Here is a 27,426-nt window from a genome sequence, read left to right as displayed (position 1 = left end):
GGACATCACATGGCTTGTGAGTGGTAGATACCAGAGCAGTCTCATCCTGGGGCCCTCTACCCCTAACCAACAGCTCTACCTCTTAAAATTGATTTATTGATTTAATGAACCAAGTGATCAATCAATCAGTGTCAGGCATTGTGGTAGGAGCTGTGAACATAATGGTTCTGGCCCTTGTGGGGATACTAGTGAGGATATAGGCAAGTAATGCCCATTTTAAATAATAGGGTTATAGGTGAAATATGGGGTGACTTGAAAGCTCATAGCAGGAGCACCTAATCAAAGATAAGAGTGTCAGGGTATGTATCTAGGGGGAAGTAATATCTAAGACAAACTCTTTAGGTTCTACGGGAGCTTTCCAGCTAAATGGGTGGAAATCGTATGTAAAGGTCTAGGGGCAACTCAAAAAAGTCTATTTGAAAGAACTTAATAGAAGAATCCTTGTTTCTCTCTCTCTCTCTCTCTCTGTGTGTGTATGTGTGTGTGTGTGTGTGTGTGTGTGTGTCTGTATGAGCAGCCTGGGTAGTCGGGACAGACTGTAAAGGGCTTTGTAAATCATGTTAGGAATTTTAGACTTTATGCTAAGAGCAATGGGTAGGTACTGGTCTTAGGCAGAGAAGAATTATATATGTAAAGTATTGTACTTTGCTTTCTGATGGCTCTTACAGTATTTTTGTAAAAATGAAGAATATCTAACATTAATTATTATATTGTATTACATTGGAGATAAACATTATCATGGATTATGAACCTGAAAATAACTTGCTGGACTAATTGATAATTTTTATTATTTTGGAAAACACACATTGAAATTTAAGGGATATGTAATATGCAGGATTCATTTTCCTGAAGGTCCACCTGTGTTTACCCCCACCAGCTGGTTTACACATGTGCCAAAAGTCAGTTATATTTGTTCAGAAATTTAGGTTTTTTGGCCAGTTCTATGTAATATAAGGAATGGATGAAATATGAGTTTGAAAGTATATTTTTCCTATGAAAACTAAGTTTAGTATTAAGTATATGAGAAAATTGTAAAAGTTTGGGGAAAAATTGAACATGGAAAGACCTGGCACTCAAATTACTTGGCAAGAGTCTTTGAGAACTTCCACTTAAACTAAAACTGCAAATCATAGGGGTGTATTATAATTGTGGTTTATGACTTCAAGCCCTAGGATGTGGTTAAATACTGAAAGAAAAATTCTTGGCCCTACACCAAAAGATTGGTGAATGAATACATATTTCAAAAATGTGTAGAAAATAAGTGGCTTAAGATATACTTAAGATATATTGATTTTTATGTCTCTTGACCAACTCTTTTGATGCCCCAACAACTTGCCCCAATTGCATCAGATAATATGGCTTTTGTATATTACAGAAATTAAGCATAAACTATAGGAGTAATGGAGCATTGAAAAACCTTTTAAAAGCTCTTGTTTGATAAAACTTTTTATTTCTTTAAACAGTCCATAGTATTGAAAGATTTGAGGTTCACCCTCTACTGGGGGCCGTGATTCAGTGGCTTTGCCTTCAGAAGATCTGCTTCTAACATATTAAAAATGACTTGGCTACCTCAAAGCAGGATGACAGAAATCCTGGCAGCATTCCTTTCCTTCTGATCAACCAGTCAGGTCTTTGGAGCCATTTCCAGGTCCTCCCTTCTTCTCTCCAGGAGCAGAGGTAACTTGGAAGAGACTGCAACAAAAACAGCTTGAGGAGACTAATGGAAACTTGCTGCGTTCAGCTTGGAGCGCCCTCCCCCCAATGGCTCCTGCTCACACAGGCGAGACAAAGCCCTGACAGAACGTTTAGAGCGCTCACTTTGACATATGTTTTCCAAAAAATTATGCTGTGCACATAGCTTACTTTTGTTTAAAAATCACTATAAAAGCAATAGAAACTCATGGTAGAAGTGTCAGTGCAGAAAGATTAAGTTGCATACTGTTAGTGTAGCCTTGGGCAAGACACAAAGCCTCTGTGATCTTCAGGGTTTCCATTTGCTAAATAGGCTGACAGCTAGTTTGTAGAGCTGCTCTGGGGATAAAATGAGATAACGTATGCAAAATGCCTATTACTATTATTTATGGTTATATAGGCACTATTTTCATATCCTTGATCAAAGAATAATTTTCCACTACTGAGAAGTTTGTTGTTTTCTAGCAAGTTGAAAATATTGGGAGGTGAGAATGGTGAGGGTAGAAAGGGACAGGGTCCAATCAGCCAAATCAGTGGAATGAACTTTAATGGTAAACAGGGTGATGTCACAGTCAGGTGACATTTATATTACACTATGAGATGTCCCACAGGTACTTCAAATACAAAGAGACTACAACTGAATATGCCGAGGCCCATCGCTCCAGACCAGTTAACCTTGTTAAGGTCATAAGCAGCCACCCAAGATCGTGGATCTGGTAACTTGGGTGTTACACTTGACACATCTCCCACCACTGCACCGCCAATTAACTATTAAATACGTCTGTTGATTCTAGTCCTAAATACTGAATCTCCCACTCCTTTCCTCTCTTTTTCAGAAGGCCTTCAGAATGCCTTCATGGGTTTTTGCAAACACCTCTGAACTGGCTTCTTCTCTTCCAGTCTTTCCTGCTCTAATCCATCTTCCAAATTGATAGCAAAGTGGTTCTTCTAATATGCACCACTGGTAGCAAGTCTCTTTCCTGGTTAATTTCTTTCATTGTCATTTACAGTGTAAATTTCAGTTTCCTTATACTGCATCCAAGGTTATTATAGGAGTTAACAAATGCAAAGTGCTTAAACAATGCCCAGCACGCAGTAAGTATAACAGAAATGTTTGCTATTACTATTATTTTTCTAGTGACTTGGTCTCCACTCTTTTTTTCACTCTAAAACAGTCACTCCATTAGAATCATTGCTCACACATTTCCAAGCACACTTTGTTGTTATACACCTCTGGGCTTTACACACCTCTGGGCTTTACACACACACACACACACACACACACACACACACAGAGTTCCACTTTTGTGACTACCTGATTTCTCCTATTTATGTTTGGAACTTACTCTTCTTTACATCCTATCTCCCCCAGTGTTTCATGGCCCCTCCATACACAAGATAGTTAATTTTTTCCAATTCTGTGCAACAACTGGACGTTATAATGATGTTCCAGTTGCAACCACCACACTGGATTATAATGTTTATATGTTCCCCTCCTCCAACAGGTGGTGGGGAACCTTGGAACCCTTGGAATGCAGGGATTATGTTTTACTTTTTCCAAGCACCTGACTAAATGCTGCCACGTGGTAGGCACCTAGTAATTAGTAAGGTATTTTTCGAACAGATGAAAAGTATAGGCTATAATTAGACAAAATGTAATTAAGAATATTTTATGATACAGAAGGAAATTCCCACTTGGGCAGAAAAAGGAAGTTTAGTTAAAATCTAGAAAGCTGCAGTTTTTCCAGCTAAGCAATGAAGGATGTGATGCAGCAAAGACTATTTCGTTAAGAGACCCTGGCTTTTTGATCTGGTGGTGCCACGTTAAGTGTTGTAGGTAATTAATGAGGGTAATTAATATGCCACCTGCTCTCCTACTTAGGGGTCAGGTGGTGGGAATTTTATTCCACTTTCTGCAAATCTGCCCCGTGCCTTGGTAGGGACTGGAGGGTGTGAAGGTCCACCGGCGCCCAGAAAGCCTCCCCTTGCTTGTTTACCCAACGCAGCGACCCCAGCAGCCGCGTCCTTTCGGAGACGCCGGGCCGCGGGTGACAAGCGACAGCGAGGCGCGGGGCGGCGGGCACCCGGCTCGCCCCCCCCCGCGCGTCACGTGTGCGAGGATGCAGACTCCCCCCGCCTCTCCTCCTCCGCCCCCTGCGCCTCCCGGCCCTCCTCCCCCTCCTCCCGGGAGGGTGTGCTCGGCAGACGGCGCGAGGGGGAGCGAGCGAGCGGGCGCGGCCGGGAGCCCGCAGCCCCGCAATATGCCGCCGCGGCCCGCGGGCTCTCGGCCATGGCGAGGCTCTGCCGGCGCGTCCCTTGCACCCTGCTCCTCGGCCTGGCCGCCGTGCTCCTGAGGGCGCGGCTGGTCCCTGCGGCCGCCAGAGCCGAACTGAGCCGCTCCGACCTAAGCCTCATCCAACAGCAGCAGCAGCAGCAGAAGCAGCGGGAGGAGGCTGAGGAGGAAAGGCCGGAGGTGCCCGGGGCATCCTCCACCTCGGCTGCTCCAGGTAGGTCCCGGCTGCCCGGCCCTGCCTCTCGTTCTCGGCGGGCGGTCGCGTATGGCCTCGCCGGCCTCGTCGCCCCTTCCCTAGCCATCTCCATCCTCATCCCTGGCCCTCCCGATCTCCCCAGGCTGCCTGCCCAGCCTTTGGTCCCTTGCTCTGGTGCCGGGAATCTGCCCTTTGGTAATGAGCTTTCTGGGAAGCCTGGAGCGCTGCAGTGGGTTGGAGAGGGGTCGGGGGCGCTGGCGGTGGGTGACTGCCTGGATTGATGATCTTCTTTTTTTTTAGCCTTCCCTTCTTCCTGAATTCTTCCCTCCGCCCTGGGAACGACTGTACACACACACACACACACACACACACTCCTCAAATCCTATCCTTTTCTCTCCTAGAGACCGAGAAATCTTGCCATAGACACCCACACACCCCTTTTCACCATTTCTCCTCGCCTGCTGCATTTAAATTTAGCCATGGAGAAAGAAATCTTGATTTATTATTTCTCGCTCTCCTTACCCCAGGAAGGGTTTAAGGGTTCATCTTAAAGAATGCTTTCATTACAATAAGACCAAGCAAAACAAAATGAAATAGTTTGTAATTGAAGGAAAGGGAAAAAGATAGGGGGACGGCAGATAAGAAAGATAAAGTCTGCGGTGATTTTAGTATAGCAAAAGCCTGTCCCCAGAGAGGGAAATCTTACTTGTTAGTAAGAACTTAAATGAGGCAGATTCTTGACGCCATTCAGTGAGAGTGAAGAAACACGGCTGTAGTGTATGCGGATCTAACAGTTCCCCAGTTCCTCTCTGGTCTCCCCCTTCTCCCCATTATAGCACCATCAGTAAGCAAAGAGCTGGATTATCCATCTAAGTAGCCTCTCCCTACCCCCCAACCCAGATCCCTTCCTGGGTGTAGATGCTGTCTGCTCTTTGGAAAGAAAAAATGCCATTAATTTTCTGGCATGTGGGCTTAGGTTTTGGGAAACCAAAGTGAATTATAACGTTTGTTTTTTAAAAAAAATTCTGCCTGGTAACATTATACAAGATGCTGAAAATGAGATTTAAAGAGTGGAATCATCGTCTTATTTTGTATTGCTTGCTCATCATTGAAGAGCAGTACTCAGGCATGCCAGCTGCGATTCATGACACAGCCAGCATGATTTAATTTATCAGAGTGCTCTGAGCATAGGATGAAATCACCAAAGTGTGCAGGAAAGCATGTTTCTGACACCCTCTTAAACCAATTAATAACACTGAAGTGTGGCTAAAAGTCCTGAAAGGTTTGCAGTGTGTGGTGGTTTTCCTACCTAGCTTTTAATAACAGAAAGTGATCACAACATGGTTTGGGAGAGGTAGCTGTTACACATGCTATTCACTAAACTTAAGGAAATTGAAGATAGGAGACTGAGTGTCTTCATTACAAGAGAGATTTCACAAATTACTAAACAGAAGTTTGGGAGAGTGTTGATGGGTTTTATGGTTTGCAATATATTTTTTATTTTATTTTTCAGGAATTTTAAATGGATTTTAACTACTGTGATATATATGTATGTTGTGATGAGAGTTATGAATAATTACAATAATAATAGAAACCTTTTGTATATGGCATGCAAATTAAAATATTTGTTTTTGGATAATTGTGAGGGAATATTTTAAAAAGGATGATTGTTTGGGAAACTAGCAGTTTTTGTCTTATTTATCTATTAGATTAATTGAGGTTAAGGAACCGCTATGCAGTAGATCAAACTAGAGCCTAAAAAGTAACATATGAGGACTCTTCTTCCTCAAAAACTCTAACCCCCACCCAAGCCAGTGGCAAACAAGAGAGTGATTCAGTTGCCTGCTGGTTGAGTTATTGGAATATCAAGTCTTATAACAAAACAAAGCCTATAAACAAATGAAGTTAAAATACTCCTCTGAATTAATTGTGATCTCTGTATTGAACTGGACTTCCTGTTTCACCTTTCCCCCGCTGTGATCTATTCTTCTCACACAGCTGGTGATCTTCTTAAAAACATTAAATAAGATAATTTCTGCCCCCAGTTCTCCAATGGCTTCCCATCTCTCTCGCTAGATGCCCCAGATCTTGAAAATGGCCTACGGAGGTCTCGATCCTTTTATCCCCTCTCCCATCTCCTGCAGCCTGGCTCTCTGTTGCTTCAGTTTGCAAGGGGGCTCTGCTGCCCGGCCTTCGCACTTGCCATTTTCTCTGTCTGGACTTCTGGAACCTCAGGTTCTTCAGGTTTGCTCAAATGTTACTGTAACTGAGAGGCTTTTCCTTACCAAGTATATTAAATAGTAATTTGCACACCCTTTTGCCCTTACCGTGATTCATTCTCCTCCATGGCACTTATTATCCTCAGCCCTTCTTATAAGCCTGTTTCCCCTTGTTAGAAAGTAAGCTCTTTGAAGGCATGGACTTCATTTTGTTCAGTGCTATATTTCTAGTACTTAGAAGAGCACCTGGTACCCATAAATAGTCAACTGCTTGTTGGATGGATGAATGAATGAATATGCTGGCATCAAGGATCATTTTCACTTTCTGAGTGTTTGCTATTCTCCACTGGAGAAATTCTCCATTGGAATTTAGCAGAAGATGTATAAAAATAAAGGAATGTTATGTAGGAAGATTTGTAAGTAAAGGTTATATATAATGTATGTAAATTTTGGTTCTTAAATTTTTAGCTGATTTCAGTGTTTTTCTTACGCTGACTGTTGAAAACTGATTGATGACAGTATTTGAGCCCACTTATTAGGTTCTGTCTAGAAGATTCTTTACCTAGATGCGTTTATCCTCTTATGACCTAGGAGGGTATTAACATATTATACCTTAAATAGCTGTAATTGAGCCTAGGTTCATTCTTTGTCCATTTTTGGTTCTTCTGATTCTTTGGACAAGTCATAGAACTTTTCTCAGGCAAAATTAAGAAAACTAATACAACACATTCAGTGACTAGTACGTGACTAAGTGTTATCAGTCCGCAGTAGAGAAATTGACCATTGACCTTGGTTGATATTCTCTGGATTTATTATTCTTAAAATTTATGTCTCTTTGTATTGCTGACAAACAAGAAAATGAGGTTAAAAAAATGTAAAATTTTTTAAAAATCGTGATTAAAAGTATATTTCCATTTTCTCAGTAAGTTGCAAAAACATCTTCAGAGAATAGTGAGAATAGAGAAAAGCTAAGGTTGAAATCTATCAAATCAGTTGTTTTCTCCAGTGTATGCAGCACCTCTGATTTCAGCGCCAATGTTTGCTACAAATAAATATTTGAGGGACCAGAGAATTAATTTGGGGGCTGGTGGTGGCTGAGACAACTGTATCATCATATTCACTCTGATGTCCCATTGATGGGAGGTATGCTGGGGGTGGGGGCGAGGGGAGCTGGGAAAAATAATGAGCTCCATTTTAAATTCTCCATGCATAGTAGAGACACAGGGGGTCTCCATGGATCTTTAGAAATGCCTTTTGCATAACAGAAAGCTTCCTGAGAGGTATATTATCATGGTATAAAAATTTTTGATTGTACATTTCAGTGATAAATATTTTTAAACTTTTTATTTTGTGAAATGTCAGATATATAGGAAGTAAACAGGAGAGTGTAATAAAAGCCTATACCAGTCACCCAGTTTTAACAGTGGTCCAAATCCTGCCATTGTTTCACCCATACCTCTACTCATTTCCACTACTTGGCATTTTTTTAATAGTTCTTTTTTTGAGGTAAAATGTACATACTTGGAAATGTACATACCTTAACTGAACTGTACTGTTTTGACAAATGGATGGATATATCCATGTAAACATTGCGCTGTTCAAGATATAGAATATTTATGACACCCTAAAAAGCTCCCTCACACGCCCTTCCCAGGCAGTCCCTGCCCCTTACCTAAAGGCACCTGCTGTTCTGATTGTTTTCATCATAGGTTGATTTCACATTTTCTAGAGCTTCACAAAATGGAATCCTATAGCATGTGTCCAGCTTATTTAGCTTAGGGTAATTTCCATTGATTTCATTCATGTCGTAGCACATTTAGTAGTTTATTCCTTTTTATTGCTGAGTAGTATTCTGTTATGAATTACCACGGATCAATTTATTGCTGCTTCTGTGGATGGGTATTTGTTTTTTTCCCAGTTTTAGGTAGTATGAATGAAGCTGCTATGTTCTTATACAAATCTTTGTGTGGACATGTTTTCATATCTCTTGGCTAAATGGCTATCAGTGGAATAGCTGGGCCAACAGATATACTTTTGAAGTGTAAAAAATATTTTTCTACATATTCTATGTAGGTGGAACCTACCTAATTTAATAAAATGATTAACTAAAAAATAATGAAAGTTTGATATAGAGTATTACTATATACTTGTTCTTAAAATAACTTGATCTAAACTTTGTTAAAAATTTTTATTGTGTTTATTAAATGTTTTGATATACATAGTGAAATAGTTGTTGTAGTCAAATAAATTAGCATATCCATCCTCTTGCATAGTTACTTTTTTTTTGGTGGTAAGAGCACCAAAAAATCTACTCTCTTAGCAAATTTCCAGTATACAATGCAATATTATAACTATAGTCCTTATGTTGTACCTTAAATCTCTAGACTTACTCATTCTACATGTCCACAGTATTGTACCTTTGCCCTACATCTCACCATTTATTTCTCCCACCCCTGTTTTATTCCCTATTTAAATCTCCCATCCATGAAAGCATTTATTTACTCTTTTTCTGTTCAAGGAATTTGAAAATCAGTAGAAAAAATGGGATTAGAAATTGTTCTATCTAAAAGTACTCATGTTTTAAAGGCCATATTCCCAGATGGGGTAATCATGATTTCTTTCCAGGATTTTAATAACCAAAAGAAATTATTTCTTGGTGTTGATTACAGGTTGAAAAACACATGTCATTGTGTTGATTTTGAGTCCAGTTTGTTTTAGTGGTGGTTTTGCAGTATTCTTAATGTGACTGAACAGAAACTGTACCAAATATTTTTTTGAAACAAAACTCTTCCCCCAACTATATAAATATTGAACTTGATCTCTTTCAATGTTCTGTCTGACTAGGTTAGCTGCAGTATTGTTGTCATTCATTTACTTGGCTTAGTGTAATGTTTCTTAATTTCCTTTTGTCCAAATTGCTTTAGCTCGGAAGTAGATACAATATTTTCCATCTGCTATTGGTAAAAATTGTGCTTTGGAGTACTTACCTGGAAAATTCTAAAACCATGAAAGCTATGTGTTATAATGAAATACAGTCATGCATCACTTAACAACAGGGACACATTCTGAGAAATGCATCATTAGGTAATTTTGTTGTTGTGTGAACATTGTAGAGCATACTTAGACAAAACTAGATGGTATAGCCTACTGCATACCTAGGCTACATGGTAGAGCCTATTGCTCCTAGGCTACAAACCTGTACAGCATGTTACTGTTGTGTAGGTAACTGTCACAGAATAGTAAGTGTTTATGTATCTAAACATAGAAAAGGTACAGTAGAAATACAGCATTATAATCTTATGGGACCAGTGTCTTGAGTATGTCTGTCCACTGAAATGTTGTAAGTGGTGCACGATGGTATATGCTTAAGAAAACAGCTTCTGTTTGTTCTGAAGATTCTGTTTGGAGATGTCTCTTTAGCCTTTTGCGTCAGCACAATACACATGTCCAGGACATACCAGATTCTGTGCCTTTTAAATTTTTTTCTTTTATGACTGTTCACGTCCTAATGACTAGGCTGTATTCTTAAATACTTGTTGATAATGTCTGTGAATATAAAGGCCAGTTCATTTGGGCCTAAAATGAGTGAGTGATTCGTAGTGCCATTTCATGTAGGGCAGTGGGTGTCAAAGAAATGGTAATCACATTCCATCATTACTAACGTGTCAAATACGCCTCAGTGACCCAGTGAACCAAGACTGTAAAATGCCTCAGTGACGTATTACAACTCTTGAAACCTTAGTTAATAATGCCAGAGTTCACTGTATTAAGGTTCTATGTCTTGCACAGAAGTTAAGATCTAAAATTAATTTATTTATATATGAATGAGATTTCGATTTCTATTTAGTGTGCTTTTTTTCCTTCGAGCAGATTTCTATATCATAACAAGTTAGGGAATAATGTAAAATTTAAATATTCACTAGTATTATCAGTTAGTGTACTTAGTTCATTTTTGTTCCTGTTCAGTAAAGAAATACTATTTATAAATGGTGTATTTTAAAAAATTTTATTTATTTTGTTTCCTTTTTAACAATCACGAAAACATCTGATGTATTTTTAATTCACATGTTAGCTCTGCTGAAATTTAGAACACCTACTTGGCCAATAGCAATTCTTATCTGTGAACCCAAATGCTAGCTGAGCTTTAGGTGACCTGTTGACCAGTTGGAAGCTGATGGAATGTCCAGCCCCAACTCAAGGCTCATGGTGTCAGGTCCCTGACTTATATCTGGAGGAAGTGTTATAGAGACATTATAGAATTCCATACATATCCTTTGGCTTTCATAAAATAAAATAAAAACAGTGTTCCTGGTTTTATTCCCAACTACGTACTTCTCTGCTTTTTCATAACAGGAATGTGACACAGACAGAAACAGGATGGGTAAATAGATGATTTGTTTTTCCTGATGGATTAACTATAACTAGGAGTTAAGTAGAGATTGCAGATGTCCTGGACTTGTGATTCACTGGATTTTGTGACCATTCCACCCTTGCCTGCTCCCATATATTTTGGGAAAGGATAGAAATGAAGATGTCAAAATATGGCTCAATATAGTTATGTTGCTTCAAAACTTTAAACAAGCTGTTAACGTTTTTTTGAGTTTGCATGGGTAGAGTTTGTTATAAATGTCTGAGTAACTGAGACAAGATTACCAAACAAATACCCATTTACTGTAAGAGTGAAATAGAGGAAGACAAGACAACATTTTTTGTCTAAGGGGAAAATGCTACTAAGAATAATGAGCATAGTAGAATTTATTTAACTGTTTAAATAAGATGAACCATACCTAGGTTGATGATAAGGGTGTGTCAAGACAGGAATTCTGATTAATTCAATGACATCTGAAGTTAAAAAAATCCATTTACTTGTTTATATTTAGATGAACTAGTACCTGTAAAATATTTGCATTTAAAGACAATTTCTCTTCATAAAATAGGTACTTCCTAAGGTATATTTTACAATATATTTGTGCTTTTCTAGAGGTTTTAGCAAAAAAGCTATGATTTAATACCCAAATTTCAGTTTCTTTATATTAATCAGAATTTGACTCTCATTATAATCTTTTGAAAAAATTATTTTTATAGTATTTGTGAAACAACTAATCTGATCTTCTGCTATTTACAATGAAGCAATATCTAATATTGATTAAAATTATAATAACTTTTTAAAAAAAAGTGATCATAGGTTTTACTAGGCTCTATACTTCATAATAAGCCTTCTTGGAATCATAGGCTCTTGGAACAAGAATGAGATAGGAATGACCTTCTCTTAAATGCTTTTGCTCTGGCAATGTGTGAAAAGTATATGACAGGAGCTAGAACATATCCTTAAATTGTGGTACTGCCCGGCAGTTGAAAGTCTGATAAAACTGTTAGTTTAGGATGATTTGATGACTTCCTTCATAGCAAATACGAAGAGTGAACTTGTTCATAATTTAAAACTTTCACTGCCAACTGATTCAAGTTTGTGAATCAGAGGAGTCAAAAGAATGTACATTTTAAAATTGCTTCTGTGCCATAGTATTTCAAATAGGAAAGAAGTCTGTGAACCAATAAAGCTTGGCAAATGTAGGGCATAAAGATGTTCAAAGTGCAGTCTTGGGAGGTTCAAGAGAAGAGAGAGGGAGGAGTCAGGTAAGTCAATAGTCCATGGAGGAGGAAAGTGCTCACAAGTAGTGAATCTTCCTTCCCCCTATATGTGTGACTCACTGTCCCTTACACCTTCTAATGCAGAGTTCTAGGAAGCCCACAGAAAGGTGTAGGGGGCTCATGAGAACCCTGAAATTAATTACACAGTCTGCAATTATCTAGTGTTCAATGTGTTTGAGATTTTCAAAGGCATCCCTGACCCCCAAAAGGTTAAGAAAACCTGCCTGGTTAATTAAGCATTTGTTAGTGGACTCAGTAAGAAAACAAAGGTAACATTCAGACTCAGTTAACATTTAGATTCAAATAACATTTTTGTGTTTTCTTAACATGTGAGGTTTTTTGTTATTGTGGAACTGTGATGGGTAAAATTAGTAAGTGTGACAGCAGTATAACCAATCCTGCCTGAAGGCTTTAACCCTGAAAAGAAGTGATTGCTTAGGATGCACGTACCTTGGTCAATTCTTTCAGCCTTTGGTTTCTCCATTCTGTTGGTAGAATGGCCACAAAAATGTAATAAATATCTTTTGATAATCACATGATTTTGAATTGTTTCATATCCAGGTTTCATTACATAACAAACTGGCAGGATACCTTACACCTGGAAAAACCCTCTGTGCAGAATTCTTTGGCAGTCAACCCAGAAACTCTTTGTGTCTTGGCTCTTGGCTCGTCCACTGAAGGATAGGATCACTGAGATTAAGTTAATAATCTTAATATGGGCTCTGATGACTTTTCTAGTCATCTAATCCCTCAAGGCCTGATTATAAACCTCAATCAATTTTGGCAGATGGAGGCCTACCCTGGTTGTTAGCAATTCCCAAATAAAGCGTTTATAAAAACCTCAGTCTTTTCCCACTGCTGAGATAAGTATTATATTAATGTTTGGTCTTTAAACAGTTTTGGGGTCAAAATAGTAATTTCAGCCTACAGTGATTTAAATCTGTGATTTAACTTGCTATTTTTATCACCAACGCTGTGCCAGGCTTTTGGAATTAATATTAATATCATCTCTAAAATTGACGAAGTCCATATTTTTCTTACTTTTTTGATTCACACCTCTCCTGGTTTCACTAATATCTAACTACATTGGAAAAGCTAGATGCCATGAAGAATGAATAGCAGAGCGAAGGATTTCTTGGAGGACTAGCTCTATTTTGCAGAATTTTTCTTTCACTTGGAAATCCAAACGGAAAAATTTGTATTTCAGCACATTCTGATGTTCCAAAGATAAATAATAGCAAGTGTTGAGACTTGGAAAGCTACAGCTTCAGAGAACAGCATAGGGCACAGACATGAAGGTAAAAAAGATATAGCCAGGTGTAGTGGCTTATGCATGTAATTTCAGCTACTCTGGAGACTGAGGCAAGAGTATCACTTGAGACCAGGAGTTTGAGACCAGCCTGGGCAATATAGCAAGACCCTGTCTCTAAAAAAAAAAAGAAAGAAAAAAGACATAGGCACTCCTGATAAATCCAAGTATTGTTGTGGCCATTGTACTTCCTGTATGTAAAGGCTGGCCCAAAGATCAGGACTGTATGCAGGGACTGTGTGTGGGACTCATCATGGATCCAGTACCTTAGAGGTAAGTTTGACAAGGGCGGGTGAAAATATGTAGACCCAATTTACTCCCTTTTCTTTCCTATCAATATTTTTTTAATCCAAAATGCAGTATAAAGTCTATAACTCTTGAATAATTTTTATCTAATAATTATATTGAAAAATTGTACTTAAATATTAATTTACAACCATAAAATGTTTGACACTGTAATATATGGTCATTGAAATATCTTTATGTTCTAAAACGTGAAAGTTGAAAAAATTAGTTTATTTCTCTGTTTAACATTCTCTGACTCTCTTCTTAGTCTCCCCTCTTATGAGCTGCTCTCATTTATTCTAGTTGCTTTTTTTTTTTTTTTTTTTGAGACAGGGTCTTGCTCTGCTGCCCAGGCTAGAGTGCCGTGGCATCATAGCTCACTGCAACTTCCAACACCTGGGCTTAAGTGATCCTCCTGCCTCAGCCTACAGGTGTGTGCCACCACACCCAGCTAAGTTTTCTACTTTTTTAGAGATAGGGGTCTCACTTTGCTGCTCAGGCTAATCTTGAACTGCTGGCCTCAAGTGATTCTCCCACCTCGGCCTCCCAAAGTGCTGGGATTACTGGCATGAGCCACTGTACCTGGCTGCATTCCAGTTTCTTTAAATACCATCTCTATGCTAAGACTCCCTGAGCTTGCTCCTGAATGTATCCACCTATTATCTTGACATTTTTATGTAGCTATATCACAGGGTATCTCACTTTAATCATCCATATCTAAAACTGGACTGTTGATTTCCTACCACACCATCTAGAATAAATGTTTTATTCCTTATTGTTATTATTATAAAAGCTAATAAAGTGCTCCAATGAGAGTCATGGGTACTGTGCTGGCTGCCTGCCCTGCCTTCATCCAATCAGTCACCAAACCCCATTTAGGAGTCTGCCTCCTGAATATCTCTCATCTGTTAATTTTTCTCCATCTTCACTGCCTCTGCCCTAGCTCAGGTCACTCGTACGCTCTAGTTCATGAGAGCACATTAACTGGCCTCCTTGTGTCCGTTCTCAATGCTCTAAAAATCTATACTCCCCAGAGAAACCACAAGAGTCATCCTGCCACCCTCCCGTAGTGATTATTTTTAAGTACAAATCTGATTAGCCTTCCAATTACATTGAGAACCAAGTCAGAAGTCTTAACATGACCTGAAGGCTTTGTATAAGTTACCACTCCGGCCTCAGCTCCAACTTCCGTCCCACTTCATCAGTGAGCTCCCTTCTCCATATCTCCAGAGTGACAGGTTTTGTGCCGCGGGGCCTTGACACAGGCGGTTTCTCTGCCTGCAACACTGGCCCCATCTAACACACACTCCCTTACACGTACCCCTGCACCCCCCATTCACCTGGTTAATTGCACTGAAACTTCAGATATTAGCTTCAATGCCTCTTTTTTAAAAAAAGGTTTTCTTTGACTTTTTAGGCTGAGCTAGGTTCCTCTGTCGTGCACTCTCAGAAGCTCCTCGTACTTGCAAGGTCTGTAATTAATCTGTGGCTGGGCACCTGTTCTATATTTCTATGTTTTTTTTTTCTCTAGATTGGAAGCCAGATCAGGCCAGGTACAATAATTGCTTTGCTTGGGACTCTCTCCCCATATAAATATTTATGGAATGAACAAATGAATGCCTTAGTATAGATAAATATTTGGGTAATTGAATATCTTCTTTCATCTCCATGCTTGAGCTGGTTTTTCAAGACAGTGTATATATGAAAAAGGTCTTATATATAGGAAAAAGCTGTAGAACTTTAAGAGTGAAGTGGCCAAAGTATACAGGTTTTGGGTCAAAAGCAATGTCTGCTTTGAAAAAAAAAATACACAGGAAGAGAAATTGGTATTTACTCAAGTTCAACACAGCATATGCTAATTTATATATGAGCTGGTGATAACATAGGATTCCTATAGGGACTGATTTCTCTAATTTTTTCCTTTTTAAACAAAAGTCATTGAGTCTCTATTATTTGCCAGGTTCCATGCATGGTCCCAAATATATAGAAATAAAATACATTGTCATTGCTTGCAGAGAATACCCATTAGGGACATAGATAAAGAGACCACAAATAATAATAGAGTGTGATAAGTATATTAGAAGGATGTATAGGATACTGTGGAAAACAGGTTTGAGGGAAAATAATTTGGCCTGAGTTTCCTAGAAGAAAACACACTTAAAGTGAGTTTCAAAATTATTTTGAAAGGCAGGAAAAGGAAGTAATAATTTATTTTTTACTTTTGATTTAGATCTACTTTTTCTACTTCTTTCTGAAATAATAATTTATTAGTTTGACATGATTAATAATAATTCTCCCTTTTATCTTTAGTATTCTCTAGAATTCTTTTTATTTCTTACTTTTATGGCTTGTCATTCCATGTTAGAAAAGAAAAAAAAATGTAGCTTCTTCCAATAGTGTCCACATTTCTTGAAGAAAACAGACTGATAATGCATTCTTCTTTCTTAAATAAGAGAATTGAATTCAGAATTCAAAAGTAAGCCCCATTTCTATTAAGTTATTGAGATCTCGTATGAGCCAGCAATTGGTACTTTTTGTCTTTACATTGATATATGGTTGAAGTACTTTCCCCACCATGAAAACAGTGAGGGTGTTACCACCTTGACCAAATTGTGCTGTTTTCATATCGGTCCTCAACATGAACATAACACAGACCGGTTGTGTCTTAATGTCTCCTGTAACCTCTCTCTTTCCCATCTGTGGCAGCCTGCTGGCCATTTCCCCAGTCTGTCACGGAAGCAGCTTCTCTTCTTTCCCTGTCAATGACCTCCAGTTTCGTTTTTACATCCCACCCCAAGGCAGTGAATGATTTAAAATATATTCTGTTAATTATTATGGTTGTAATATCTGAATGGAGGACTTTTAAAAAATATAATTACACATTATCAGTTGCCTGGTGTTCTGTTAAAATTACAAAGTTCATGAAAACTAATACATGTTAGGAATTTTATGCATTCATGAAGTTTTCTCCTTTCAGGTTAGCCTATAGAGGTACTCAGAGCAGGAGGCCACTTAACTGGAAATTAACAAAGCAGAAGAAAGGGTATCCTGTTTACTTCATACATTGATATATTTTTGAGGATACAATCAAAGTTTGCTCTTACCGTATAAAGCACTCCGTCATGCAGTTTCTGCATTTTTTTAAATCCCTGAAATTCTGTAAATCTTCTAGGCTGGGGGAACTGAGACACTGAAACAGGTGGCTGAACAGGGGAAGCATATGGGCTGACTGTGCTGTTCTCCCTCGGGCACGAGCCCAGTGTTCTCAGTACTGTGTGGTATGTTGTTTTTTGGGGTTTTCAGAGACTGAGGGGGAGATTATACCACATATACCACCATTCAGAGTGTGAATTCAGTGCATTAATATGGAAGAGACAATGTATAAGTCTATTCAATGAAAGACACTGTCTTAACCCAACAGATCTGCCTACCCTTTCGATCTTATCTATTGAATATTTCCATCATTTCTCTAGTCATCCAAACTGGAGGGCCTGAAATCTTGATCGATTGTATCTGATCGTGGTGGTTTTAGTGTCTGTTTCTGTGGGTTTATTTTTATGGCCGCTTTCCCTGTCCAGGCCCCAAGACCGTCGGTTTGGATCATTGCAGTAATCTCCTGCTTTATTCCCTCAAACTCAAACCGTACCCTTGCTGCATGCATCTTCCTGAAACACTGCTTTCTCTCCTAAGCTTTCATTATATTGTCATTAGAATTTGAAATCTCTTTCAGACTTCTGTCTCCTACTGTTTATAATGAATACTTTGTATTAATGATATACTGAAAAATTGAAATTGAGTAATGAATATCTATGTACCTTCACCAAGATAAAACAGTTGCTAAAATTTTGTCATATTTGCTTTCTCTGTTACTATCTTTCTAGACACATCTCACACACACACACACACACACACACACACACAAAATATTGTAAAACTAACTGAAACTTAGTTGTATACATTCTGAATTTTCATCCCTAAAAGCTTCAGCATGGCTCTTTTAAGATCTGGGTAACTTTCAATGGCCAAGTAATACTTTTTTAAAGTGGCAAAACAATTATTAAAAACTTTTAAATGATCTATATAAAATATCAGTAAAGAAGAAGTATAGAACTTCAAGTAATGAATAAATCTTATAGAGTGTGGCAAATTCTTGAGAAGGTTTACTTTGATAGGCTTGTTGCATTTGTACAAATAACATTTATATATCGACTAGTCTTATTTATATAAGATTATGTGTTTTTTTTGGTTTTGGTTTTTTGAGATAGGGTCCCGTTCTTTTGCTTGGGATTGTATGCAGTGGCATCACCATAGCTCACTGCCCCCTCAAACTCCTGGGCTCAAGCGATCTTCTTGCCTCAACCTCCTGAGTAGCTGGGACTACAAGCACATGCCACCATGCCCAGCTAATTTATTTTTTATTTTTTGTAAAAACGGGGTCTCGCTATTGCCCAGGCTGGTCTTGAACTCCTAGCCTCAAGCGATCCTCTCACCTCAGCCTCCCAAAGAGCTAGGATTGCAGGAGTGAGCTACCAAGTCCAGCCAAGACTGTATGTCTAATGAATGTGGCATTTTAGTTACTCTCAGTGAGTCTTTTGATTTATTAATATTTTTGTTCTTTAGTCGTTTCCTACCAATCTAGGATCATTTCCCATTGGCCAACTGTGCCTTTACCTATAACTTTTATGGTGAATGTATACAGAATTGGGTGTCTGGTACCTCTTCTCCCCTTTCTCTGATTATTATACCCTCATCCATCCATACTTGATGGTGGAAATGGTAAAGATATGAAAGCTGGGAGTTGTCATCAGTGTGTCATCTCCATGATCCCCACAATGTGGAGAAAGCCAGCCAGGCTGTGAACAGAAAGGAAGAAGCCAGTACACAGAAATGGAGTTCTTGCTTCCAGTCATTCCTGAGATCCGGTGGGATAATTGCCATCCCCTGGCTGGCTTGTACAACATTTCTTTGTATTCCATGGCTTGATAACCTCTGTTGTTGCCTCAGCAAATTCTGGTTGGATTTCTATAACTTTCCACCAAAAAGTCTTAACCAGCTTTATAGGTTATTTCTTATACTAAGTCCTAACTCCAAGCAAATTTTAAATCTGCTGATACTTTTCCATCTCATTGATCCTACCCTACCTCTTTCATATCCCAAACTCCAGCAGAAACCTACTTAGCTCTTCTTTCTCCACGAAGTTTTTCCAGTCCGTGATTATCTTTCTCTTGCTCGATCACTTATAATCTTTATTTGGTGATTCAGTACTTGATAATATGTTGTTTTAAATTGGTCTAATTGTTTCTGGTGTGTTTATTTCCCTTTTGAACTTCTGAATTCCTTCAGGGCATAGATATATTTATTTACCCATTTTATGTCTCAGAATGCCTAGTACTCAATAAAAACACGTTGATTCATAATATGTTATGATTATATATAAACATGTTATATATAATATGTTTTATATATATGATATATATAAAAGGAAATATCTAAGGAATTAAGTACCTTTTCTTATTTATGTATTTACTTCCAAAATGTTCAGACTAATTTAAACAGCATTTGCTTATTATTATATTCCTTATTTTGCTACTTTTGTTGTAGTTTTAAAGTATAATATAGTATTTAATTATCTAAGTGCATCACTATGTGACATAATCTCTCATCACAACTTTTTCTTTGTACCCATAGCATGTCCCAAAATATGTTTCAGTGGGATTAATTGGTAGTTGCCCGTCTCCTTGGTAGAATAAGACCCATGAACAGTAGCTCTTTGGTCTTCTGCTATATCTTCATGCCAGACACATACTAGGTATATCTCTCCAAAATTCTTTTTAATTAAAAAATGTTTATTCTCAGATTTGTGAGTTTGGAGCAAATGCTGATGGTTTAACATGAATTGGAAGATGAAGAATTGAATAATACTATAAGAGGCTTTGAGATTGAGGACTGTCAGTCAATCATGATATTAATATACCAAAGTACAATTCGTAAACCTGGACTACCTTTTAAGAGTCATTTTCTTTCCTTGTTCTATATTTTTGTTTCTTTCCATTTCTACCTTTATTTTTTGTCTCTTATTAGCACCTAGTTTTGTCACTTTTTGGCCCATGATGATAACCTCATGCCTTCTCACTCCTCTTTCTCACCTTTATTTTTTTCCTCACTTCACAGTACTGATTTAGATGTCCTTGGGATTCTCTTTTCTAAACAGGAATTTTTTTTTTGTCCTTAAAATACTTCCCAAAGGCCTCTGACTTATAAAGACACATTTCTAAATTTACCTTACAAACAAGTACATTTAATTAATCAGTCTGTGGTAATTATTAAATAAAAGTTTTCTTTGCCACAGAAAGCATAACAAATGAGGGCAGTCATTAAACTATTTTCTTGGCGCTTTACAAAGCTGGATGATTAGCTAAATATCAGTTCATGGTTGTGAGGTTGGACAGGAAAGACCTGGGTGAATTTGAGGCTTGTGAGAAGTCCCAGGTGGCTGCCCTGGAGAGGGTGAGGTGCGAGGGTCCTGGGCCGGGGGTGCACAGGGAGGCAGGGCTCAGCGTGGTCAGCGTTCTGTGGTTGATGGAACCAGCAGAGGATTCATGCCAGGGCCTCATGGGTCAGTGGCTAGAGCAGGGGCTTCAGGGTGAGGGCAATTGGAGTTCTAAGTCTGTTTTACCCCTTCCGAGGGATGCTCTTGGGCCAACTAATTAAACTTTCTCTAAGATAGAAAGAATAAAATTTACCTTGCAGAATTATTATAAGTATTAAAGTTGATGTGTGTAAAATACTTAGCATTGATATTTATCAACTATTATTTGAGATGATTTTTAGTAAATTAAATATTTCAGAAGTATGAATATTTTATTCATTTATATTCTATAATATGATGTTAGTAAGGGTTGAATAGGTAGAAAAGGTAACACACGTTTCTAGTATGTGAGGCTGGATTTGTTTTCATTGTTTTACTGTACTTACTGTAAATGCACTCTGAAAGTGCATATGTTTCTATAGTAAGTGCCATTAAAGCCTATTGTGGAATTAAATTACTGTTTTTCTTTTAAGACAACTTAGAAACAACATTGTTTTTGGAACATTACCTAAAACAAGCAAACAAGAAAAATATATTTGAAAGCCAAAAATCAGTGAGGTATTCATCTGTGAGCTTCAAGTTTTCACTACTGTATTGATTCCTTTTGTTTTGCTGGGAAGATAAATTGGTTCTTAAAGGCTGAATTCAAACAGTAGTTTTCATTATTCTTTTTTTCTGTTCAGGAAATCTTAACATGAGCTAGAATATTCTCAGCATACAAATAAGCCAACAAATACTGGCTGTGGTCCTTTGGAAAACTTTTTATTGAAAAGATAGTGTTCCTTTTTATGGGAAAAACAAGAATGTTTTATAGCTCTCTTCTTTTTTCTTTGGCTAGCCTTGGCATTCTGTTGGGTAGTATCATTTGTCCATTAAAATGGTGTATCTTGGAACACTCTCTTTAGAAAAGAATTCTGCTGCAGAGCAGATGAAATCTTTATTATTTTTTTGAATACTTACCTCAAAGGAATAGTAAATCATGTTTCTCTCTAGTATTGCAGTTTCTACTCCACAACAGAAGGGCATTAACATCCTAATGGAGGTAGCTGATTGATTAATCCATTGATTGGATTTAGAAGATTGTGTTCTGTGAAATTTGAGGCTAGTTGAATTCTCAAATTGGTACGGCAGTTGCGTCTAAATAGTTAAAAATTTTCTAATGTTAACAATATTCACAGATAAAACAACATTTTATGGAAGTTTATTTATAACTTCCTAGTTTGATATGAGTTGTGTCCCAATTAAAGTAATAAATCAGATGAAGTTTCAGAAAGTTGGTAGGACAAAAATAAATCAGAGCATTATTTAGGAATTACTTTTAGTGTGCTTTGGATGGAACTGAAAACAAAGGATTCAGCCATATTAAACTGATATTTTTTTGCTCTATGCTTCCAGAGTCTGGCAAATGGCAGGAAGGCAGCATAAATCCTGGACTTGGGTTAGAGTCACAGTAATAGCTTCCTGAATAGTTAGGTCGATGGATGAATGTTTGCTTCTTGATTGGTTAGAACTGACTGACAAGCGTGGCAAAGGCTAGTTAAGGCAGCTGTGTCTAAGTTGATGGCCAACTAGATAAAGGATTTGAACTCTGTTGCTCAGTTCTTAACCTAAAGCAGTTGGTGTTATTCTCTCAGGCTTTGTCATAAGAGAAAGAATTAGAAAAATTTACATTAGAGGTGGAATTTCTTAAAGTCTATAATGTCCAATAATTAAAAATGATATACTGATATACTTAGTAGATGGAAAATTATTCAAACAGAGAAATGGGCATAGATTACAACACTCAAATTCAATACCGCAAGTGCAGATAAACATTTACTATGTACAGAATCTCTCTGGCTTTTTGAAGGGACTTTGAAGAGTGAGTTTTTCGCTCTCAAGGTATTAATACGTAACATTTATAGGCAGAGAGGGCATAGATATATATAAATATAAGGCAAGATGTCATAATATGCTCTATTAGCATTTCAAAGTGCTATGGGAACACGAGGGAAGGAGAGACAAAGTTTCAATTATAAAGGGACTGATTTCCCAACTGTTTTCTGCTTAATTATTGTTCTTTGATCACCACAGTCTTAGAACCTGCATAAAAGGAAGTGGCTGGCAAGGAATAAGGAGAATTTTTTTTTTTTTTTTGCTGTTTGTGTCTAAATGGAAGGCTGGCTGTTAGAACTTAAGGCAGGAAATAGAAACCAAGATTTTGGTTTGTATTTTTATATTTCCTCACATATTTACCATAGTAATGAGTTCTATTTTGTTTTTATTAAATTTTTAAATCTTAATTGTGAAAGATTTCAAACTTACAGAAATATAGTCCATATGTAGTGGACACCCATGTACTCATCACTGACATTATCAAATATTAGCTTTTTATCATATTTGCTTCATATTCCTCTGCCTCTTTTTTAAGAAGTAAAAATTAAAGATAGACTCAAGCCCCACTTTCATCCCTTTTCCTCCTTACCCAGAATTAATCACTGTCTTGAAATTGGTGCTAATCATTTTCTGTTTTAAAAACTGTAAGAAATGTACATACATATTATAGATATCCTTTTGCAGTTTGATATTTTTCACTCAACATCATGTTTGGGGGACTGCCCTTGTTGATACACTGATATCTCATTAATTCATTTTAATTGCTGCATAAGATTCTGTTGTATAAATAAACCACACTGATGGACAATTAGGTTTCATCTTTTGTTCTTCTATTATACAGGGTTCAATGACCGATCTATTAGGTGTCTCATTTTAGATGTGTATAAGAATTTTTGTAGCGTTCATACAAAGAAAGGGAATTGCTCAGTTATATGGTATGTACATTTTCAGCATATCTAGGTCTGTCCAACTCAAAAGTACTTGTATAGTTTGCATTTTCCTGGTTATAGATAAGTGCCTAATATTTAAAAATATTTTTTATTCTTCTATTTTCCTTTTCTGAGAGTTTTTTTTTAATGCATTGCCATTTATTTTTCTAGTAATACTTCAGGGCCAGATGCTATTCTAATCATGTTGATTATACTATTTTATGTAATCCTCTGATAACCCTATGAGGTGTATCTGTTAGTCAGGTGCTGATGTTGCCCTCATTTCGTGGATGCAATTCAGGCAGACAGGCAGTGTAATTTGCCGTGATGACATGGGTAGTGAGAGATGGAGCTGGGGTTAGAACCCTGGCTGTGTGGCTCTTACGGTAGACTGCATAGCCTTTCTGGGAAAATGGCCAATCCTCACCCATGAAGTTGGAACACATTTTTGAAATTAGCAGTGGTAGTTAAAACAGTCATTCTTGTTTTAAAAAATGTGAAACAGGGAACATGATGCAATATTTAGAACCTTAGCTTATGTGAATCTCTGAGCCCAGTGAAATTGCATGTAAAATTTTTGTGTATTTGTGAGTTCATGCATTTTTTTTGTTGGGGTGAGAGTGAGGAGAGATCCATAAATAAATCAGATTCTCAAAGGGATTAAAGATTAAAGAATTACTGTTCTGGTATAAAGAGAGAGCTTTTAAATGGAGTTGTATCACGAAGTCACCAGGATGGGCAGGCTTTGAAAGCTCATACATGTTTCTTTCCAGGAGGACGATAAATGAGTGTACTGTACGGGTGCTTCTGTTCAGATGCTGCTCCTACCTCTCAGTCTCCTTCTCCCTCCCATTCCATGCCCTGGGCAGGCTTTCCTGTCTGCAGTTCCTGCCCACTGCTGTCTTAGGCCTCAGTATCTTTGCTCACTCTGCCTAGAATTCTCTTCTGTCTGGAAAGCTTGTTAAGGTGAGGAGAGACTTTCTGGTGTCAGCTTTCATTTCTGTCAGGAACCACTCTGGACATTCCAGGTCTGGCTTTGTCTTCTGCTATGTGTTTCTAGAGCACTTGACTTCTTGAAGCACGCTCTCGTTGCACTCGGTTGGAACGGCCTTTTGATTTGTCTCCGGCCTCCTACTAGGCTTTCTGGTCCACAGAGTAGGGACTATTCCTGTTTTTGTTCTGTTTGGCTAACCGCCAGGGCCTGTCACCTTGATCCACAGTTATTAGGTGCTCAGTAAATGATTGTTAAAAAAATGAAAATTATTTCTACTCTCGTAGTTGTTGAAACTCAGAAATCTCAGTGTCATTTAAATTTTCATCTAATCTCAATATCGTGTCAATTGCCAGATCCTAAATGTTTTTGCTTCTGAGCCTTCTTTGTCACTGTTTGTGCTCTAATTTTGACTTTTTTTTATTTGATCCTAAACCATTTCAGTAGCCTAGTTTCTCACTATCCAGTCCCATTTTACAAATTGCTCCCCGAGAGGTCTTTCTGTGCCACAACAGTCTTGTCACACACTGCTCAACGTTCGTTACGTTGGCGGTGGAATGAAATCTCGTCACCTCCATTGTTCCCAGATTCGTTTTTTTCTTTCTTGCTACAACTGTCATTCCCTTAATGTGAATTTATTTACCTTTTTTTTTTAAACCTTAATGCCCTTTCTCATGCTATTTTCTCTTCTTGATGTGTCCTTGCTGCAACTCTAGATTTTCAAATTTATCTACTCTTTCAATTTCAGTCTCAATTAATTCCCACTTGAAAATATTCCATGTTCCCTTATTTAGGATTCATATTTTCATTTTCTGTATATTGATAATACTTTGTATCATTTTGTATGCATTTCCCACTAGATTTTGAACTACTTCAGGCTTGAAATTGGGGAATGTTAAATCCAATAACATACATACGAACTTAACATAGTTACTAACACAAGGGAGGTGTGAATAAGTAGAAGCTGTTATGGCATATGCTGCCATTGGACCTGGCACTTTACCTAATGCCTGGTCAGTATTCAGTAAATGTTTACTGAAGCAAATTTAATTGAATTGATATCTTTTTTGAAACTACTAAGATGCTACCTATGGACTTTTCTTTCATACAGAATGTATACTGCACATGCATTGTGTCATATCTGCTTTGTCTTTTAAGCTCTTCCAATATTTTTCATTGAAAAAAATGAATTCATTGCTTAAAATTTCCAGGCCCGGCAATATAGTGGCTATCTGCTAATGCTTAATGCTGTGGTATTCATACTGCGCTAATGCTTTAGGCGTTCAGTGTTCTCATAGCACCTGAATTTCTATTTTCTGGTCAGTATTCCTTTCAGATGTCGAATTACAGGGAAAATGCTACAATTTACTAAGGTGCCAGAGAAACACTGGAGAAAATGCTGGGCCTCATTCTATTTAAATCTAACCACTTTCTCCACACGGTGCATCTCATCTGCTTAAATGAAATGCTAACAGTAGGTTTCAAACCCTTTCGGAGACATGCTGAAGCATGTGTCTGGCAATTTCTAAGTAGGTTCCATTTTTTTCTTTATTGATTTAAACATACTTTGCATGTAGATAAAACAAGGAGAGAAAGCCTTCTGTAAAAGGGTAAATGGATGTTTTATTAAGTCCTTTCCAGTTATATTTGACTGTGAATAGAGTATGTGAGTGTACCAGTGGAATCCCCAAGCAACAAAATAGTATCTGTTGTGTTCTGGTTGCTCTTTGCCAAGCTATTGTTTGTGTATTTAATTTTCTTCGTAAGAGGCTCGTTCTTTCAACCTGTCAAGAGGGTGTTGTGAGGAAAAAAATAAAGTGAAATAACTAACAATGTTCGGAATGAAAGGTAAGTTAAAGGAAAATAAAATGATTACTGAATATTCCCTTTTTGGTAACTCCCTGGGGAGACAGGAGCAGTCACATTGATACATTGACTGTAGTAAAATGAAATAGGAATACTCTCCTGTTTACAGTGTAAATTGGTATTGCATTCTGGGAAACATTTTAGCAGTACATATCAAGAAGCTTTCAACAGTTCATACCTGTGACCTATTAATGTTTCTCCTCCTCAGGAAATAGTTGAAAATTCAGACAAAGATATATGCACAGGAATTTTAATTAAAGCATCATTTGCAGATATGAAAAAATAGAAATGACTAAACATACAGTAATAGGAGAATCATTAAATAACCCATAGAATTTTCTTTAATAATGAAACAAGGTAATTAAAAAATATTTAGTACCATAGATGCATGTTTATAATATAATCTTAACTGAAAAACGTAGCATATAACATTATTTATTGGCTTTTTTTCCTTCCTACCTATAATACATGCTTACTGTAGTAGGTCATATCAGACATTGTAGCAAATCACATGGTATTCCTCCCTGTGAATCTATTGATATGGCCAATATTAATAATTTCGTGAGTTTCTTTCACACCTTACTTCATAAACATAGACACAAGTAATCACAAATATACAATATCTTATTTTTGTAGCTCTATTTTTTTCAGTATGCTTTTAAAAGTACTAGATGGAAACTAAGTTACCTCTGAGAAATGGGATTAGGAAATGTTATTACTTTCCTCTATATTTTTCTGTATTTTCCAAATATTCTATATAGATCATGTAAAAAAGAAAACTAAAAGTATTGAGTCTACTCAAACCCTGAGTTAAACACAAGTATTTTCAATATGAGAAGGACACATAAATAAATTACTAGACATGGCAGATATCAGTGATTTGTTTGAAAAAATAAGTAACAATAGCTATCAGTAGATATAGTGGCTACAAAGGTCAGCTTTCATTTTTGTCGGTATTCCACATCTCTGATTCTCTGGGGTGCTCATGCCTTTAGTGGTTTGCAGCAGAGGGACCACAGGCAAGCCATGGAATATCGACAGTATCAAACACAAGCAGTTTCAATTCTTTTTGTTCTATTAAAAGAAACAGAATAATTAAATATGAACTGAAGAGGATGACTTTGGGTCCCATCTCTACCCCCTCAGGATATATCTGTTTATCATCCTCGGTCAGTGGTTCTCAATGTTGACTGTGCACAATACTCATCTGGGACCTCTTAAAAATACAATTCCTTGGATCCCATCTGCAGTTTTTCTGACTTAATTGGACTGGGGTGGGGCCTGGGAACGTAGCGAAAGTTCCCTAGGTAAGTCCATTGTGTAGCCAGGGTTGAGAACTGCTGTTCTAGGCCAAGACAGTTAAGCATTCTAGAAAAGATTAACAACAATAACAAGTTATGAAAATTTATAATCTAGAGGTTTTGTAAGATTCTCATTCAAGATGTCATTTATTTATTCAAGCAGTCAGCCATACATTCAGAAAACAAGTAGACATGTATTTATAATAGTAAATTTTTTTCAATGAAAAAGTAT

At 37.5% G+C, this 27,426-nt stretch overlaps 1 protein-coding gene across 1 annotated transcript in view; it reads left to right on the top strand.

The window, feature by feature from the left end:
• The first annotated feature begins 3,960 nt into the window (after positions 1-3,960).
• Positions 3,961-27,426, top strand: part of FAM171B (family with sequence similarity 171 member B) — a 61,603-nt gene continuing 38,137 nt past the window's right edge. Inside the window, exon 1 of the mRNA XM_045559990.1 lies at positions 3,961-4,199. Coding sequence (XP_045415946.1) covers positions 3,983-4,199 — 217 coding nt within the window. The 5' untranslated portion in view covers positions 3,961-3,982. The remainder of the gene's footprint in view (positions 4,200-27,426) is intronic.

The sequence above is a fragment of the Lemur catta genome, chromosome 8 (assembly GCF_020740605.2).
Source record: "Lemur catta isolate mLemCat1 chromosome 8, mLemCat1.pri, whole genome shotgun sequence".
Lineage (NCBI taxonomy): Eukaryota > Metazoa > Chordata > Mammalia > Primates > Lemuridae > Lemur > Lemur catta.
The sequence above is the reverse complement of the archived record's forward strand: the minus strand, read 5'-3'. Positions and strand labels throughout refer to the sequence as shown.